At 40.0% G+C, this 17,269-nt stretch overlaps 1 protein-coding gene across 5 annotated transcripts in view; it reads right to left on the bottom strand.

The window, feature by feature from the left end:
- LOC119652509 (complexin) overlaps positions 1-17,269 on the bottom strand; it is a 538,453-nt gene that overhangs the window by 22,929 nt on the left and 498,255 nt on the right. For all 5 annotated transcript variants that reach the window (XM_038056700.1, XM_038056699.1, XM_038056702.1 and 2 more), the window contains one exon: positions 4,774-4,903. In XM_038056700.1, coding sequence (XP_037912628.1) covers positions 4,774-4,903 — 130 coding nt within the window. The remainder of the gene's footprint in view (positions 1-4,773; positions 4,904-17,269) is intronic.

Below are 17,269 nucleotides of genomic sequence, written 5' to 3'. Positions count from 1 at the left end.
AATAACAAAGTGCCAAGTGTGAATGGAGCTATTAATGAGTAGAAGTATGAGAATGTGGAATACGCCCCATGAGCTCATGAACACTATTTAGTTTGGCGAAACTATACCGAAAGGTTGCGACGAAAATGTGATTTGTCCTGTTTTTCAAAAAGAATGAAAACTCTGTTTCAAGAACTATACGGAGGTATCGTCGTTTTGTATATGTTAGAAAGAACTGTTAAAAACAATCAGGGTCAAACCAATGTCAAAAAATATTGTTGGCAAATACTGGAAAGTCAAAAACTGATCAATTACTCTCAGATGTTGGGCACATAAAATTGATGTCCACTAAATTTTCGTTGACTTGAAACAGGCATACGGCGATATCAATTGATCGGTACTCTGCAAAATATAGTTTGAAGTTTAAAGGTATCTGATAAGACTCATCAGAAAGGCGATACGTCAGTCTAGAGCTCCAGAAAAGATACAAATCCAACTAATAAAATGTTTCGGCGAAGATTCCAGGTAAGATTAAAACAATTGGCAGGCCCCAACACTATTCCGCTTCGCTCGAGAAGCCGGTATACCTCGAGAACAGTGTCCCGATGGTGGACAACTTGGCTACCGTGGGCATTGAGTACTATAAGTGTTTTAGATTTGGAGAAGGAGGTGTCCATAGAAAATGTTACTCAGCCAAAAACACCAAAAACAAAGTTAAAGAATAATACTTCAATGCCAAAGACGAAGCCCATGGAAGCTCAGCAAATGATAAAATTCTGACCCAGAAGAACTGTCTTTCATGCAGCATGGTGTTAAACTAGTCAAGCTGTCCGAATTCATCATGGACAAGCACAATGTGTACCAAGCCATTAAGAACACGGTGAGAGCTATCAAGGTGCTTTACAATAGGTCGCAGAAGAATAAAGAAGACTAAGGAAAAGAGAAAAACTGTTATCCCAACAGTATAACAGGTGACCCAAGTGACACCAAGGCCAAAGGTCATCTTCTTCCGATCAAGTAAAAGAGGGCGAGATAAAGAGGGCAAAGCTTTATGGAATCAATTGGGGCCAAAAAAGAAAAAAAGCATTTTGGTCAGTCCAACAAACGGAACTAAAAGTTCAGACGGAGAAAACATGTACCCAAAGCGTTGGTTAGAGAAGTGAAATCTAAGAAAAATGAAAACGGTGAATGGACTAAGATCGCAAATAAAAAGAAGAGCAAGAAACCAAAGGTGCGAATTCCTCCAGAGGCAATTGTAATCTATATCAAGGAAAATCTATAGTATGCGGATATACTAAAAGCTGATCCAATTTAAGACACCTAGGCGGAAATGTCAACAAAATCCGAAGGAACTAGAAAGAAGAAATCCGGCAAAGGAAAAACTGACTGCTTTTGTAATCATGTTATAAACTCAATTGGGGAGAATGTCGCGGTACGTTCCCAAAAACATGACATCTATGTACACTGCAAGGGTCTCGATGAACTGACCCAGGGAAGAAATTTGCACTGCCTTGAGAAACAAGAATTCAAGTAGAAAGAATTCGGAGAAGAACCCGTCGTGGGTTTTAGGAAAGCTTTACGGTGGTACTGAAACGGCCACAATGCGACTACCAATGGAAATAATGCAGAAGTTGTAAGCCCTAGGAAAATTTCGAATAGGATGGGTTATTTGCCATCTAAGGCAACATATCTCTCTAAAGACAAGCTTCAAATGCCTGATATTTGGACACCAGCGGCGTCGACCAGTGCGGTTGATGTCGAAGGTAGGGAGAGAAAAGACACATTGCCAAGGAGTGCCATAGAGACCCCAAATGCAATTTGTGAGAATGAAAATAGGGACGTGATAACCGGCATATTGCCGAAAGTGATAAATGCTCGAATTTAGCAAGGCGTTATTTGAAACATAAAAACGAGGCTCGTATTACCTCGAGCGTTCCAAAGTTGCACAGGATTTGTAGACGCAGAGCACTTACGAATCCGCAATAGAGATTGCCATCATAAGTGAATCCAACCGATACCTTGACGGTGGTGTAGGGGTCACAAATTCGACTGCTGAAGTGACAATGTGGGCGTGCGGTCACGAGGCTAGTGGCTTTGTGTGGGCGAAAATAAGCGGTATATTCGTATACAGCTGCTTTAAACCACCGAGTCTCATATTGTTTGAATTTAAAGACCTGTTAGACGATCTTGCTTTTGACTCAAGAGGATGAAGTTCGAAGGTGATAGCCAGTGATTTTAATAAGTGGGTCATCGAGTGGGACAGTAAAGAGACCAACGCAAGGAGACGGTACTTTTTAGAAGCATTCGCCCAGTTAACGCACTTATCGGAATGGAAAGCTCAAATGTAAATCTGACTATCTTACGTGCTGGCAAGTTCAAGTACAACTACCACCAGACAATCACCTTTAAACTAGGGACGGAGCCACAGAGCATCACATCCACAGGCCGAAAGTCAAAATCGAAAAGAACGCCAGGATGGTCTGCAAAAGCAAAAGGTTAACAAGCATTTATAAAGATGTGACTAGACTAGCCTAACAAGGCAGGCACCTCCACGGATAGAGCGCTCCATGTCCCGCAATGCATCGCTAAAGCATGTGACACATCGACGCCTAGGAGATACTCATTCTCCACTGGCTGATTCAACTGCCGCTGAAATAGTGAACTGGAGAGCCTTTGATGGACTTGCAGCTAAACCAAACGAACAGCTGAGAAGACGGTAGGTAAGATTGATCAGGGCCAAAAGAGCATGCCTATGAGGAAGCTCCCGAGAACCTCAAACTCATTTCGGCATTCACTAGACACAAATGTGCGAGATTTGCGGTAGAATATGCGACAGTAAAGTGCAGACGGCATATCGAATAAGACCCTCAAGCTTGACGTCAAATGTAGAACGGATATATTCGCGTAGTGGTTTGAAGTGTGCTTGTCCGATTAGATGTTTCCTGCATCATAGAAATGGCATAAGCTGGTACTGCTGCCTAAGACTGGTAAACCTCCCCGCGAATCATTTTCGTGTAGACCCATATGTTTTCTAGAAACTATGAGAAAAATGTTGGAGCAGATAATTTACAATAGATTACTTCCGATCATGGATCTTTAAGATTGGCAGTATGGCTTCCCTAAAGCCAGGTCATTGAGGTCATCATGGTTACTGGTTCCGGAGAAGGCCAGAGGGTTACGCCGACGACATAGTAATGTTTGTGGTTACAAAGCACCTCGATGATGCTGAGTTGCACTCAAGCGAAGTAATCAGTGTTGTCTGTTAATGCTTATTTAGATAGAACTGGACAGGCAGTTGCGGAGGAAAAGACGGAAGTCATCCTCTTTACTAAGACAAATTATGCTCGTATTAGAAATGGGAAATCATATCATCTAAACCGGCCATCAAATATTTGAGGAGTGTTGAAGGGTGAAATAATCAATTTTAAACAGCACATAGAGTAAAATTGTGACTCGGCCGGAGTATGAGCCTACCGAGAATAATGCCGATCGTAGGAGCGCCGCGACACACTTGCAAGCTACTCATAGCAGGATGGTGTATGCTAGCTGCATGCAGCCCCAGTTTGGGAACAGCGTTCCATATTTTATGTTATGCATTAAGCTGAGTGCAGTCTACAGTAGCCCTAAGGGTGTGCTTTGCCTCCAGGACCGTCTCGGATGATGTGGCGTTCGTCATGTAGGGAATGATACCGATTGCCTTTCTGGCAGACGAGATAATGAAATGTATAACACCAGGTCCGTCTTTATCGCAGGTGAAAGCAGATCCAAAGAAGATGGCAACAACGGTGGGACCCTGCGGACCCTAGGAGGATACCGCTAATACCTGTATAGGTTTAAATTGGATACCCCACCAAATTGTTCAGACTACGATAGAGTGCGAGAAGCCAGCGCACGTATTCTTCCAATGCCCCGTCGGACGTCATGGGTAGCTTGCGAGGAGGATTGAGATGCAAGGCTTTGTTTCACACCATATCTTAAAAATGTGTACAGGAAAACAAAGTTCACAATATATACAGCTTTGATCCTGTGTTATGGCATCAAGACATGGATGATAAAGTAGGCAGTAAAAAATCTTAGGCCTAGTGAGGTTGTATGGCGGATGACGAATATTATACAACAACACTTATTATGAGATAAACCACGAGCCGCTAGCCATATTAATAGTGACTAGCTAGCATTTATACACATAATCTATGCTAGTCTTATGTAGCCTTTTCATCAAACAGGCAGAAATTTTAGATAAATGACAAATAAGGGGAACTCCAATAAATAATTGATTATCTTTTCACATATTTGTTGTACTTTAACTTCTGTTCGAACTAAGTCATCGCTCCAGGTCGAGTAAGTAGATTTATTGATTTCGGGCGATGGCCTTGAATGAACGGATTGACAGAAGAAGGCTGACCTTGACATTTAGGAAATGGTGCTGCATAATTAAATTCATCTCATATATTATTACCAAAAAACTGGAAACCTCCCTTAAGGGACCATTTTGAAATTATAATTCAATGTGAATTGAGCAAGGCCAATTTTAATGCAATTATGTTTTCCTTTGCTGAAATGTTTTCAATTCCCAGAAATTTAACCTCTTTCAAGTATCTAAAGATTTTTTTTCGACAATTTAAAAGTGAATTTTAAGCGAGGAGGCCTTATACGTAGGAAATGTTCTATCCACGTTCATTTGTGGCAAATACCTTCGCATATCTAGGCAAGAAGTAAGAGCACCGTTGAACTTACATCCAAAAATCTAAATCTATAAATATAGTATTTACAATGTTACAATCTATGACCTACTTGTGAAATCATCTAAGTCTTCCTGTTCCGCCTCCGCAGCAAGTTCCTCGGGCGTTTTCTTTTTTCGCATCAGGGGATTTGGTTCCTCTTGTTGCGTTTCCACGATCTCTTCCTTCTTCTTTATGTTATACTGGAATTGAATAAGACACCAGAGATTATTAGAGATTCAAGGTTAATAATAATCAAGACAATTTGAAATGAAAAATTAAATCAGAAAGTTGCTAAGTCTTAAAGCTTTTGAGCCGATTTTTAACGGAATTTTCTTTAGGTTGACTTTAGGGGTACAATATCAAATTTCTAGGATGTGATGGAAAAGTTTTCGATTCCCGAATGAATCACGTTTCGCAAGCAAAAAGTCGCCTTATTTCCTAATTTAATTTGGCGTTCAAACAGAGATTCTATTACTGGTGTATCTGCCGAAGGGCAGACGGAACCGATGAAGATACATTCCATGTTGATGAATTTTCTAAATATTTGGAATTATCGATAAGAAATGCGCAGAATTTATGGGTGGTTGAACTGAAAGGAAAATTGTGCTTAACCAAGGATGGTAAGCGTGTCAGATAATTAGTATTAACTTTTTTTAAATTTTAAATTTCATCATTTTCCTAATCAGGACAATTTGTGCCTAAACTCTGTCCCAGCCTATTATTGGCGGTTCATAGCGTCGCAATCAATGTGACATTATCTAGTATAAAAGCCAATACCGTCACTTTCGCTCGACTTGGAGAGGTCAAGCGTGAAATTTAATCTGAATCGCATCATTGCTTCTCCCCAGATACAGACAAGAGATATAGGAAGAATATACCAATATACGCGTAGGAAAGATGCAAGGAATTTTCCGAATTTGATTAAAATTTGATTAAAAATTCACTGGCAGCAAGGAAGAAGGAATGCGAGCATGGCCACAGGCTACAATCCAATGCGCCCGGGAGAAAATGAGATATTTACATAGAAGGTTTTTCTGTTTATCTTGTAGGAGTCTCTCAGTTTTCGATATTAGGTTTCACACGCTTCACTATGGATAACTGCAGAAGTAGGAGAGACCGCAGGAGAAATACGTATGAAATGTCTTTAATGAAAAAATGGTCGTGATGGTGTTGATAATGATGATACGACCCGAGTGCAAGAGTGCCATGTTTACATGTTTACTTTGGAAATCGAGAGAATTACTACAAATGGGAAATTCAATATTAAAAAATTAATTGGGAGGGCAGACCTTATTGACTGAATTTAAATTTAATGACATGATATTAATGATATTGAATATCTTCGCTCAGGAGGCAATCACTATCAGTTACATACATATGTCATATGTCATGTATTGCTTTTCCCAACATTTTATCAGTATTTAAAAAAAATGTTGACAGTTTCGTCCGTTAGAGTAGAGTCAAACTGATCGGACCCTCTTAGTGATTTTATTGATTCCGAATGTCAATTCAAATATCCAATCGATAATATCGACCGAAAACCTTGGCGTATATTATGGCAGATATAGGGTGACGACTGACATTCAAAGTCTTCGATTGCTGTAAATTTGCAGAAAACTGACAACTTTCATCTATTATAACTTTGTTGGTAATAGTGCGCTCTCCACCAAACTTACTAGTTTCATGCTCTACATCATAGCCTATATTACTGTTACTTTTTTATGATTTTATAATGAAAGAATGAAATTTGTATTTAAATTTGAGAAGACATCGATATGTAGTTACAGCTTCGTGATTTTTTTCATATTTATCGATTGGATAGCTTCCGAGAATGGTCCCGTGAAATAAATTAACACTTTCAAGCTCCGATACTCCCCACTTTTGCAACCAATATCAGGATTAATTCCAACTTTGAATAGTACTAATCGATACCTTCATTTGATACTCCGTGTGGCTATACTCGACGGAAAAACTCACACTTGCCTTTTGCATGTATGCGGACCCTTAAAGTAGAACGATGTTACCACAGGATACTTGGGAATCATAGTTAGCATCTTCCAACCAAGTTTTGTGTCAATAGAAGTAATCGTTTCTGAGAAAACTTCATGTGAAAAATAGATGGACAGGCAGGAAGCTTCGAAACTAAGCTTTCAACTATATTTAAAGCTTACTGAGCAGAATATAGCGACCATCAGCTCGATATTAGCAAGGAAGTTACTGAAGATTATTTTTATCCTAAGTCAACAGATCTGTCCTATTATACGTGACAGCATGTCGGTGCGAGCGCGTGTGAATCACAAACTACTTTAAGCCATATATCGGTATATATAAGAAGTTGAATCCATATGGAAGCCTGGAGACCTAACCGGAATATAATCTTAAACACTGGGTCACCATAAAAACTTTTATATTCCCGCTGGCGCAAATCAAGTTGTTGACTAGGAAATTAGGAGTTGGTAGACCGACGAGCTACTATTGCAGAAGCCCAACACTCAATGCGTAAATGCATTCAACCCCATCCATAACTTTGCGCATCTTCACGCTGGTAGCCGTATTTTTTCCAACTCGGATCTAGCCAAGGCCTACCACCAAATATCTATAGCTCCTGAAGACATGCCGCAAACGGCAATATGCATACCTTTTGGACTCTTCGAGTTTACCGGGATGCATGTGCAATGCGGGAAATGATTCAAAGATTTATTCACTCTGTTCTATGAAATCTAAGCTTTTGCTTCCTTTACATTGGTGATGTTCTGGTCGCTTTCTCTTCAGGGTCTGGGCATATAACACATCTTGAGTATATTTTTCAACGTCTCCTTCAACCCGGTCTCAACGCTGAAAAGTGCAAATTCCTCCAACCGCTGGTGAGATTTCTCGGCCACAATATAATGCCTGATGACATCCAACCGGACCCGGGCAACATGCAAGCAATCGTGAAGTTTCTGCTTCCCAAAACTGTTATGGATCTGAAAAGGTTCTTTAGCATGGTAAACAACGGTAGTCGTTTCCTGTCCAGGGCCGCCCACCATCAATCGATCTTTAACAACTATCTGTCCAAGTCGACAACTAAAGACATCCGACCGACAGAGTGGTCCACAGAGACTATCCAGGCATTTGAGACAACCAAGTAAAAGCTGATGGACGCCACGCTTCTAGCATTTCCTCAACAAAGTGCACCGCTAACCATTTTCGTCGATGCTTCGTAATAGGTGCTACTCTTCACCAAAAGGAGAACCAAAGTTGGCAGGCGTTGAGCTTCTTCTCGAAACAGCTGCATCTCGACCAACTAAACTACTGTACCTACGATCGTGAGTTGTAAGCCGCGTACCTCGCAATATAATACTTTCACTATTCTATAGAAGGCAAGCCCTTCACACTGTTCACAGACCACAAGCCTCTACCATTTGCCTTAACACAGAAACCAAACAAAGCTAGTTTGCTTTGGATATCCAGAGGGTGTCGAGAAAAGGCAATGTTGAGGAGATCAAGATCCCCGCTACAATCAATTTTGCGGCAATCGTGGAGACGGAGAAGGACGAAGTTCTTCAGGGACTGAGAAGTAACTCCAAGCACTTTCAGGGACTTCTTCATTTTCAGGTCGACCTCTACACTCTACGCTTTTCGTAAGCGCATCCGGACAACAAATTGATTGGTTACTGTGAAATATACCACCTTCAGTCCAACAGGATGGTTGAAAGATGGCACATGACACTAAAGGCCGCTATAATGGCGCAAAACGATCCTTCCTGGTCGCCAGTACTACCTTTCATCCTGCTCGACCTACAGACAGCCAGCCGTGAGGAGTTTGCTGCAAGCCCTGCGGAACTTCTATATGGGGAGAACCTAAGACTCCCCAGTGACCTAGTTCTCAACGCGTGGTCGAGCATAAATACAACCGGCCTGTTGTGTCTACTCAGGGATGCTGTGAGCTGGAATCTTGATTCGTGCACGCACGTCTTGGTAAGGACCGACGGCTCCAGGAGGTGGTTGCAGCCGCCATACGACGGAACACAATGTCCTTGAGCGAGGTTCGCACCTTTTATCCTCGACGTTGGGGTGTGCGCCCAAGAAGCTCTCAACAGATCGCCTGAAACCTTTCTTGCGGGTGAAAACGCGAGCGGCGCGCCGGTACGCCTTGAAAAGGTTCGTTGGATCTAGCGGTGAGGTTGCGTCGCTAAATCTGACCATAAGGCTACCTTCTTCAAATTCGGACAATTAGTCGAGATGGTCATAATCGAAAGTTGGTAAATAAAACAGTTAAGAAAACCCGAACAATTTAAAATAAAAGTTAGTGATACCTCACAGTTTCCTTCATTGGTCAAATATTCGTTCTCCACCTTATCTACTCTGTCAGTGATGTGAGTTTGAGTTTGCTTTGTTTGTTGTTTTTTTGAAGAAACTCACGCGGAGGAGATAAGTTTGGTAATAATAGTAGGATCATGCTCCTAATGTGATCAAGACTGTTATCGCATTCAAGTGAATTGGAATAGACAGACAAGATTTGAATATTATTTTATTTTATACAAAACCTCAGAAAGCACTGAACGTTATATAATCATTTCTCGTCAGAAAAAGTCATATTTTTATTTTTAATTACGTACCATACTCCTTTGCGTGCAGTACTTCTACAAGTACTTAATCAAATGAGGAATACAGCTAACCACGCTATTTTCCACAACATGACAATAATTTCCCGGGCAGAATCATTGTTCATTTTTCCCTTTCTCAGTATGTATGGATGTTGATATTATTAATTTGTTTTTAATGGGCTTTTCCCTCATTTTTCCTAATGCGAATGCAGAATTAATGAAAATGAATCATTCTTGAATGTTTTTCTACCAATTTAGGCGTTATAGATATTACATCATATCAAAAGGATTCTTTCGCTAATCACTGCCAAATGCAATAAAATCCTCTGATTGTTTCAGAATGAAATTACTCTATATCCTTCAGAGTTGTTTGTTGTTCATTTGTACACTATAAATATACAGATACGTGTTATAGAAAAGATACAACTGTTTGTGTGTAGCATTTAATATAAATACCAGAGTACGATGTTTTGGTAATGTTCCCAGGCTTTTTATGTGTTCCTGCTCCTGACGATTTAAGCGTGTAATTATGGTAGACAGACAAATTCGTGACTATTATATGGTCCTGGTTCCTTTGAGTGAACACATGTTGAAAATGATATTATTGAATTGGAGGCCAAATGAGATTTTGTACTAATTTCTTTTTTGTTTCAGTCTTGCTTTCTCTGAGCTGATGAAAATGAGTCGCATTCTGGCGTAATTGCAGTTGGTTGATGTTTTTCTATTCTAATTTATTAATCGCTCGATATTAGAGTTGGAGGAGGGATAAATGGGAGGTTTCGTTGACTTCTTTGATTTTAAAACATTTATTTCAGCCAAGAAGATATAAGAATATCTATGTGTTATAGATTCTTCTTCCAAAGCCGACAAACTTTTAAGGTACATACGGTCATATGTGGGTTCCGCACTAAAACATTCTCCAAAATATCCTTGTAGTCCCTGGCGAACCAATAACAACAATTTACAAGGATATTTCGAAAGTGAATCATAAAATATTAAAATTTCCGATAATAAAGTTCTAAACCAAATCTCGCAAATATGGATGTGGTACATTATCCTGAAAATTTCCTGTAATACGTGATTCTAGAAAACTTATCTAAACTAGTCACGTAAAAGATTCATTCTGCTTTCAATTTAAATTCTTCGATTTATCGCTCCGCTTAGATAAAAGAGGAACAATCAATTCAACTTTTCCCTGTACCCTTTAGCTTGGTGATTGCCGTCATTTGTTATACAATACTTTGTGTTAGGGCAGTATGTGACGCTTCATTGGTAAAAGGTTGATTTTCTAAATTCTGTTGTCCTGTTGTCCCGGTATTCGTTTTTGAAGTTGAGAGTGTACGTGCACATGGGACAAAATACTTCCAACGTTCAGATCATAACTAGCTAAAATATTACAATCTTTGAGCTACAGCTTGATCCCACTATTGATTTTCATAAGTTGAAGGAAAAACAACGTATCTTATTCAGGCAGTATTGTGGTGTGAAGTGCAAAATCTGGTTTAGGCAAAAAACAATATTTTTGATAAAGTAGGGAGTACCATATGAGTTTGACTTAATTTCAAACGATTTTTTAGCTACAAAGTATTGTCTACCATAAGCTAGGTGGAAAAGGATCTTTCCGGGGAAAGGCTAATTCAATGCGGAGGCAATAACTTAAATATGTTCGGAAGGGATAAATGAATCGGCTTATGCTTTTGTGTTTTCGTAGAAACTATTAATAAACCGGAGCGGAAATACGTTGAGAACGAGGTATGCTTGATATGTTATCCCAATGCGTACCTTTATTGCAATCTTGGTTGATTTCGTAGCACAAGATCGTATATGGGCATACAGGAAGATGACATAGCCGTGTCTTTTAGAGCCATTCGATCTAATGGTGTGGAAAATGTCCCTAAGTAATGTTTTCTTCGGATAGTGGAAGCTCTCGAGAGGCGCGTATAAAACTCATGTATATGTAGTATTCCGGTCTGCAGATTATGATGAAAGTTCACCTGGACAGCACTTCCGTTTTTCCATTTCAGTTTATTGTGGTGAATCCTTTCTCATAAGCTATTACGATATCAATTAATGGGAGAGTTCTCTTCAACATAAGCTCTCGAATGCATTCATTTACTTTTACTGGAATTACCTCTTCTGAAAAGAGCGATATTACTATTTTGTAGTTTTCTTAGGTAAGAAAATAGAAGAATTGCGTACTATTTGCCTATTCAGATCATCCTAATTTAATAAATATACGAAATCGGATAGGTATATCTGCAGTATGTCGGTTTATTTACTTCATGTCAAACTGACATTCGATGATGCCCTAGGGAGTAAATTCACATAAAACACCCCAAACTTTTCATATTATGCTTCGCATCGCTATAAGTCCTCCAGAATTTGCGAAGGAACAGGGTTTAGTAAAATTGAGAAAAATATGAATGCCATGTTATTTGGATAGCATGCTGGTCCCAAGAACAGGTACATGAGGAGAGTTTAAGGCAACGTACTTTGTACTATCCTCAGTAAAACAAAAACTAAATGTTGCCATCATGAAAAGAGATAAATAAAGTATAGTTGGAGTTATTTCACTATGCTAAATTCTACCTTATTTCTCTTAGTGACAGGGTCAACGACAGGCCGTCATTAAGAACAAAATGATCATGTTAAAGCCTCGTAGAAATGCTAGGGCATCCAACCTAGTCGGCGCGACAGGACGAGCTCCAGTTCTATTGAGAAATGGGTATGGGTTCTTGACGCATGGCCAACATCAGGACGTAAGTAAATTACTCCGAGCAAAACAAATATGTGTCTGCACGCTAAATACTGGCACTCTCCCTGGGGAGACCGAGAAACTCGCAAAAGTCCTTTGGAAAAACGAATCGATATTTGCGCTCTACCCGATGGTGTGCTGCCAAAAGCTGCAGCAGAAAACACGAACGCGATAAAACTTCTCTATTTTGGTAGCCCACACGCTCAATACGGTATTGGTGTTGCCATCTCAGAGGGCTTCCATGACGCCATTAAATAGGTCGAACAATCTGATGACCGCTGATGAAACTCACCATTACCTCAGCTAATCGCACTATTCACTTCTTTACTACGTACGTAAAACAGACAGGCCGATCTGATGCCGAGAAAAACGCCTTCTGACAATTTCTCGATGCAAAAACCTGTAAGGTGTCTGTTGATCACTACATCATTATTGCCGGCGACCTTTATGGTCATGTGGGTAAAATGGCAGACGGTAACAGGTTCCATGGAGAAAAGGGGTTTTGAGCGCGCATCGAGGGTGGTGAGTGTAGTGTAGTCGATTTTGCGGACATTTTATAGAGCGAACAGTAAAACTCAAATCGACTATATTCTAATAAGGCGCCAATATTTTACCACCGTCAATGATTGAACAGCCACTCCTTATGACACCATTGCACCTCAACATTGGCCAGTGAATGTCGTCTTGTGAAGCAAGTCACCGATAAACGCACAGGCTCGCCGCGCATTAAATGGTGGCGATTTCGTGAGAAGAAAGAAGAAAAGATCTCACTTACGCGATTACCAACCACTACGAATGTGGAAAAAGCGTGGAACCAAGTTAAAGACACGATCTGCAAAGCGGCCTATGCAACCCTCAGGGTCACGAAGCCAGTCAAGCGGTTCAATAACAGAGATACTTGGCTTCGGAATGGCGATGTTGAAATGAAGGTTCGTAAAAAGAAATGCCTCTACCACGTTTCTTGACGATAAAACGCTGACCAATTGGCAAGTTTACAAGAATGTCAACCAAGAAGCAAAGAAAGCGGCCTCTGCTATCCGAGCGGTCCACTACAAAGACCATTGCGTTAGATTAGTTAGTTGAGATGGCGTCTGTATCAACTTGTCAAAAGCGGATAAAAACGCACATAGGATATCGAATATTTCTGTTGCGTTAATGACAAGGACGTTACTTTGTTTACCGGCCCACCTTGCTTTCGACTGCACTCCTTTTCCTCAGACCGCCTAGTTAGTATTGCCAGGTATGTAACTACCAACTTCTTCACTAAATTTAGTATCCTGTCAATCAAATTGCAGAGCTTCCTTCTCTCTGGGCAACCCAACATATAGTATTTGATAGTACATTACGCTCCTTATAGGAGACCTCAATAACGAACCTTGACGAGAGTCAAGCTAAATAAGTGACGACATAAAATTTTCTCAAGGTCTTGTAATTTAGGCCTGTATTGACTTAATTGGTCCAATGGAAGCATTTACAATGCCTAGCATCACCATCTCATTCCTTTTGCGAAGGCTTATCGCGTCTTGAACTACATCCACGACCTTCGCTGTTGCATCAGCTATAGAACGAGCTCACCAAAGGCCAGACAAATGCCTCTTAGTCCCTGCATTGTAAAGCACACGGTATTTACAGGGTCTCTTTTTTGAGATTTGTCGAAAACATTTTTTGAGCGGTATCAATGGCTTCCAGTAGTATTTTCCCAACTATCATTACGTCTTGAGAACAGGCGTAAAGAAGCAGCGAGAAGATTATAAAGTGATCACTAATTTCAAAATCCCATTATTAGAAACTACCAAACTAAGAAATCTCACAAAAGCCATGGAGGTATATAACGTCTAACCTTCAAGATACTCCCCTTTCCGATATCTGCTCAAATAAGATAATAATAATATATATTTTCCAAATTTACTAAAAACCCCGTTTAAGTTCATGCTAGGGCCATAAAGTTTTGTAGTAATATATGTCATAATGCGGAGCACTGTACTGGCGGAAATCCTACTATTATTAGCAAAATGACAACAAGTCCAAATTGACTTTAAAATGTCGGTATCACGTTGAAGTTAATAATCGGACATACTCAATGCGCATACACTACAAGCCTTGTACAAATGCAATCGACCTCTTCGCAAATACTTTTATACGACAATTCCACAAAGCCTTCCATAATTGAAACAGAATTGGGATTTCATTGTTATTACTGTTAATGCTTGCTGTGCAAGTGGTAAGCTTAGAGCAGCAAGACAAAAACAAGTACTAGCACAAACACTCATGAGAAAACGAGAATTCGTGACTACCGCCAAGGACTCGAAAGGCTAATGCTCAACCAACTCGGACGTCGCACTGAGAACCATAATTTTAGTCCTGATAAAACCACCAACGTTCTCAATGATTGGAACCAACCTCTTATATAAGACTTTCCTAAAATCTCGGCTTGCTTCCCCTTTTGATTTACGCGAAGTTTGCCGTCTACTGCTCTAACCACCCGCTATTTATCCCGGAATATTAAGTTTCATTGCACGGCATAACCGGCATGAAGTTATGGCCCTTTCTTAGTGTACGGTCTATCCACTGCATCTCGCACCCCGTTTATAACAACTCTGAAGACAATGATCTAAGAGTCCTTTTCCACCATGCTTTAAGGGGGTCATCCCGTGTGTCAGATCCGCGGGATCGAACTTTTTTTTGCATCAATTGTATCTAGGTATAGTGCAGAATATATGGCCTAAGTGATTTTTTGATATTCGGAGTCGTTCGGAAATTATAGTGTTAAACACGTGATCAGTCACATGCCAGATTTATGTCGATCGCCGTAATATTCATCATCATCATCAACGGCGCAACAACCGGAATCCGGTCTAGGCCTGCCTTAATAACGAACTCCAGACGGTTTTGCGCCGAGGTCCACCAATTCGATATCCCTAAAAGCTGTCTGGCGTCCTGGCCCACGCCATCGCTCCATCTTAGGCAGGGTCTGCCTCGTCTTCTTTTCCTACCATAGATATTGCCCTTATAGACTTTCCGGGTGGGATCATCTTCATCCATACGGATTAAGTGACCCGCCCACCGTAACCTATTGAGCCGGATTTTATCCACAACCGGACGGTCATGGTATCGCTCATAGATTTCGTCATTGTGTAGGCTACGGAATCGTCCATCCTCATGTAGGGGGCCAAAAATTAATATTCGCTCGTATTTATTGGTTCGAACGATGTTGGAATGACTTCGCTAAAAGGACAAGAATTGAAGCCAAGGCTGTACATGTGTTTCTTGAAGAAACCTAAGGTTTATGGATTAGGTAAAGCAGATTAATGGTCAGTTAAGGTTTTATGGCTAAAAATCGTATTCTACTTTTGAAATCCGTTTTTCTCGTAACTGCATGCTGAAAATCTGCTACCACCATAGCCCAAAATCTATCCAACCAAATTCTTTGAAATTTCCAGGACATATTTCTACGAAGTAGTTTTTTTTTATTCATTGAAGAAGCCGTGAAAAAACATCAAAATTCATAAAAAAAGTTTAACACGGCACCAAAAATTTAGTTTTCAATATTTTTTAATAATCCTAGTTTGCGGACTGTAGTTAAGTCTGTGCGTTAAAATGCCGTTTACTTTTTTCTTTAAGATGATTACAGCGCCTTCTAGTGTGGCAGCGGAAAAACACCTTTTTCTGGAGATGGGTGTATAAATTGCTCTGTATTTCAATAACTAATTATACGATCGGGCTGGAAAAATTACTGTGAGCAGATATTAACAAATCTATAGTGAAAAATTTGTATTTATATCTTCATCCAATTTTTCACAACAAATTTCTAAAAAAAGGCAAAAAAAACGGCCTTCACACGGGATGACCCCCTTAAGCTGCTTCGGAAAGGTCAGTCAGTCTCTTGCTGTCATCCGCCGTGCCTAGCCCGACGCGTATGACTTTTCTTATCATAGCATCATCGTCTTCTAGAGTCGTCAAAAATGTATCCCCTGAAAACGCATCATGCGGACCAACGAGGTGCCCAGATAGCTATGCTGTAGGGGGCCTAGGGGGAATTGGTTTGTACTTTATGTAGGTGTCGTGTTCATTAACAAGATGACCATCCAAATCAAAGAGGAGCTGACATAGGTTGGGTTGACAATGGAGCCTAACTACCTCAAACTGGCAGGTCGTCAACTGTCCTACTTGATCTGCACCATGATTTAAGGTGAGTGTGCTTCCAAATATTCGTCAATTAGCTATATGTCGCAACCATTGAATAGAAATAAGTTGTTGCCTTTGGCGTGCGACGGAAAAGTATGCAATATCTCATTATGATGTACGGTTACTGCATTGGAATGGTCTACGAAAGCAAGTTCTGAACCACCTCGCTCGTACCAATCCCGACACAAAGAACTAACTAGTCCTTATAAGTCGAATTTTGTAGATATAGTAGCGAAGTACACAATCCACTCTTGATAACAATTCTTAAGTAAGTTCAGTTGGCCATGAATAGACGGTACACTTCTCTTTTTCTACTAACTATTTCTTATTTTGCCAAACATGAAACTATTGATTAATAAACTATGAAACTATAAAACAATGAAGTTTTCTTAATTTCCACCTCTTAAGACATTTTGCTAAGTTCGTTCTCTAGATAGGACGAGAAGCTCTTTACAATGAATTAATGCGCTTCTTCGTAACTAACATGAAATTTATCAGGAACAATAGAGACTAAAAAGTTTTTGCAAATATTTTCACTTCATTATTCCTTGAATAAAATACTCAAATGGATTATTTGACAGAAATAGAAGTTTCCCACTGCCTTTCAGCGAGTTGTATTGCAGCAATTTCAAATTAGTCCATATTATCTCTCTCTTGCTGTGGGCTCTATAAAACTTTAGCAGTTTAGCCAACGAACGGGAAATTTGTTTGCAACTGTTTGGTGGAGATACGTATTTCCTGAGGGTGTTTAAGGACTGAGTTTCACTCCCGATAACATCCTGTTTGCACTCATTTAATTAAACTCATTTTCAATGTATCGAAAATGATTAAAAAGATATATGTACGTAGGGAGCGAATTGTGTATAGATGGAATCCTTGTATGTAAGCTTGGAATTATTGGCGTGAAAATGAAATAAATGCGTCTATTTTCATAGTACATATATGTATGTGTTCAATAAGCAACTTGGTTACAAGGACGAGCGTGTGATTTTGACAGCAGCCCTTTTGTGGCGAGGGCGATTTCAGAGTTCAATTGT

The sequence above is a fragment of the Hermetia illucens genome, chromosome 3 (assembly GCF_905115235.1).
Source record: "Hermetia illucens chromosome 3, iHerIll2.2.curated.20191125, whole genome shotgun sequence".
NCBI classification, from domain to species: domain Eukaryota; kingdom Metazoa; phylum Arthropoda; class Insecta; order Diptera; family Stratiomyidae; genus Hermetia; species Hermetia illucens.
Note: the sequence above shows the minus strand (reverse complement) of the source record. Positions and strands in the feature narration are given on the sequence as shown.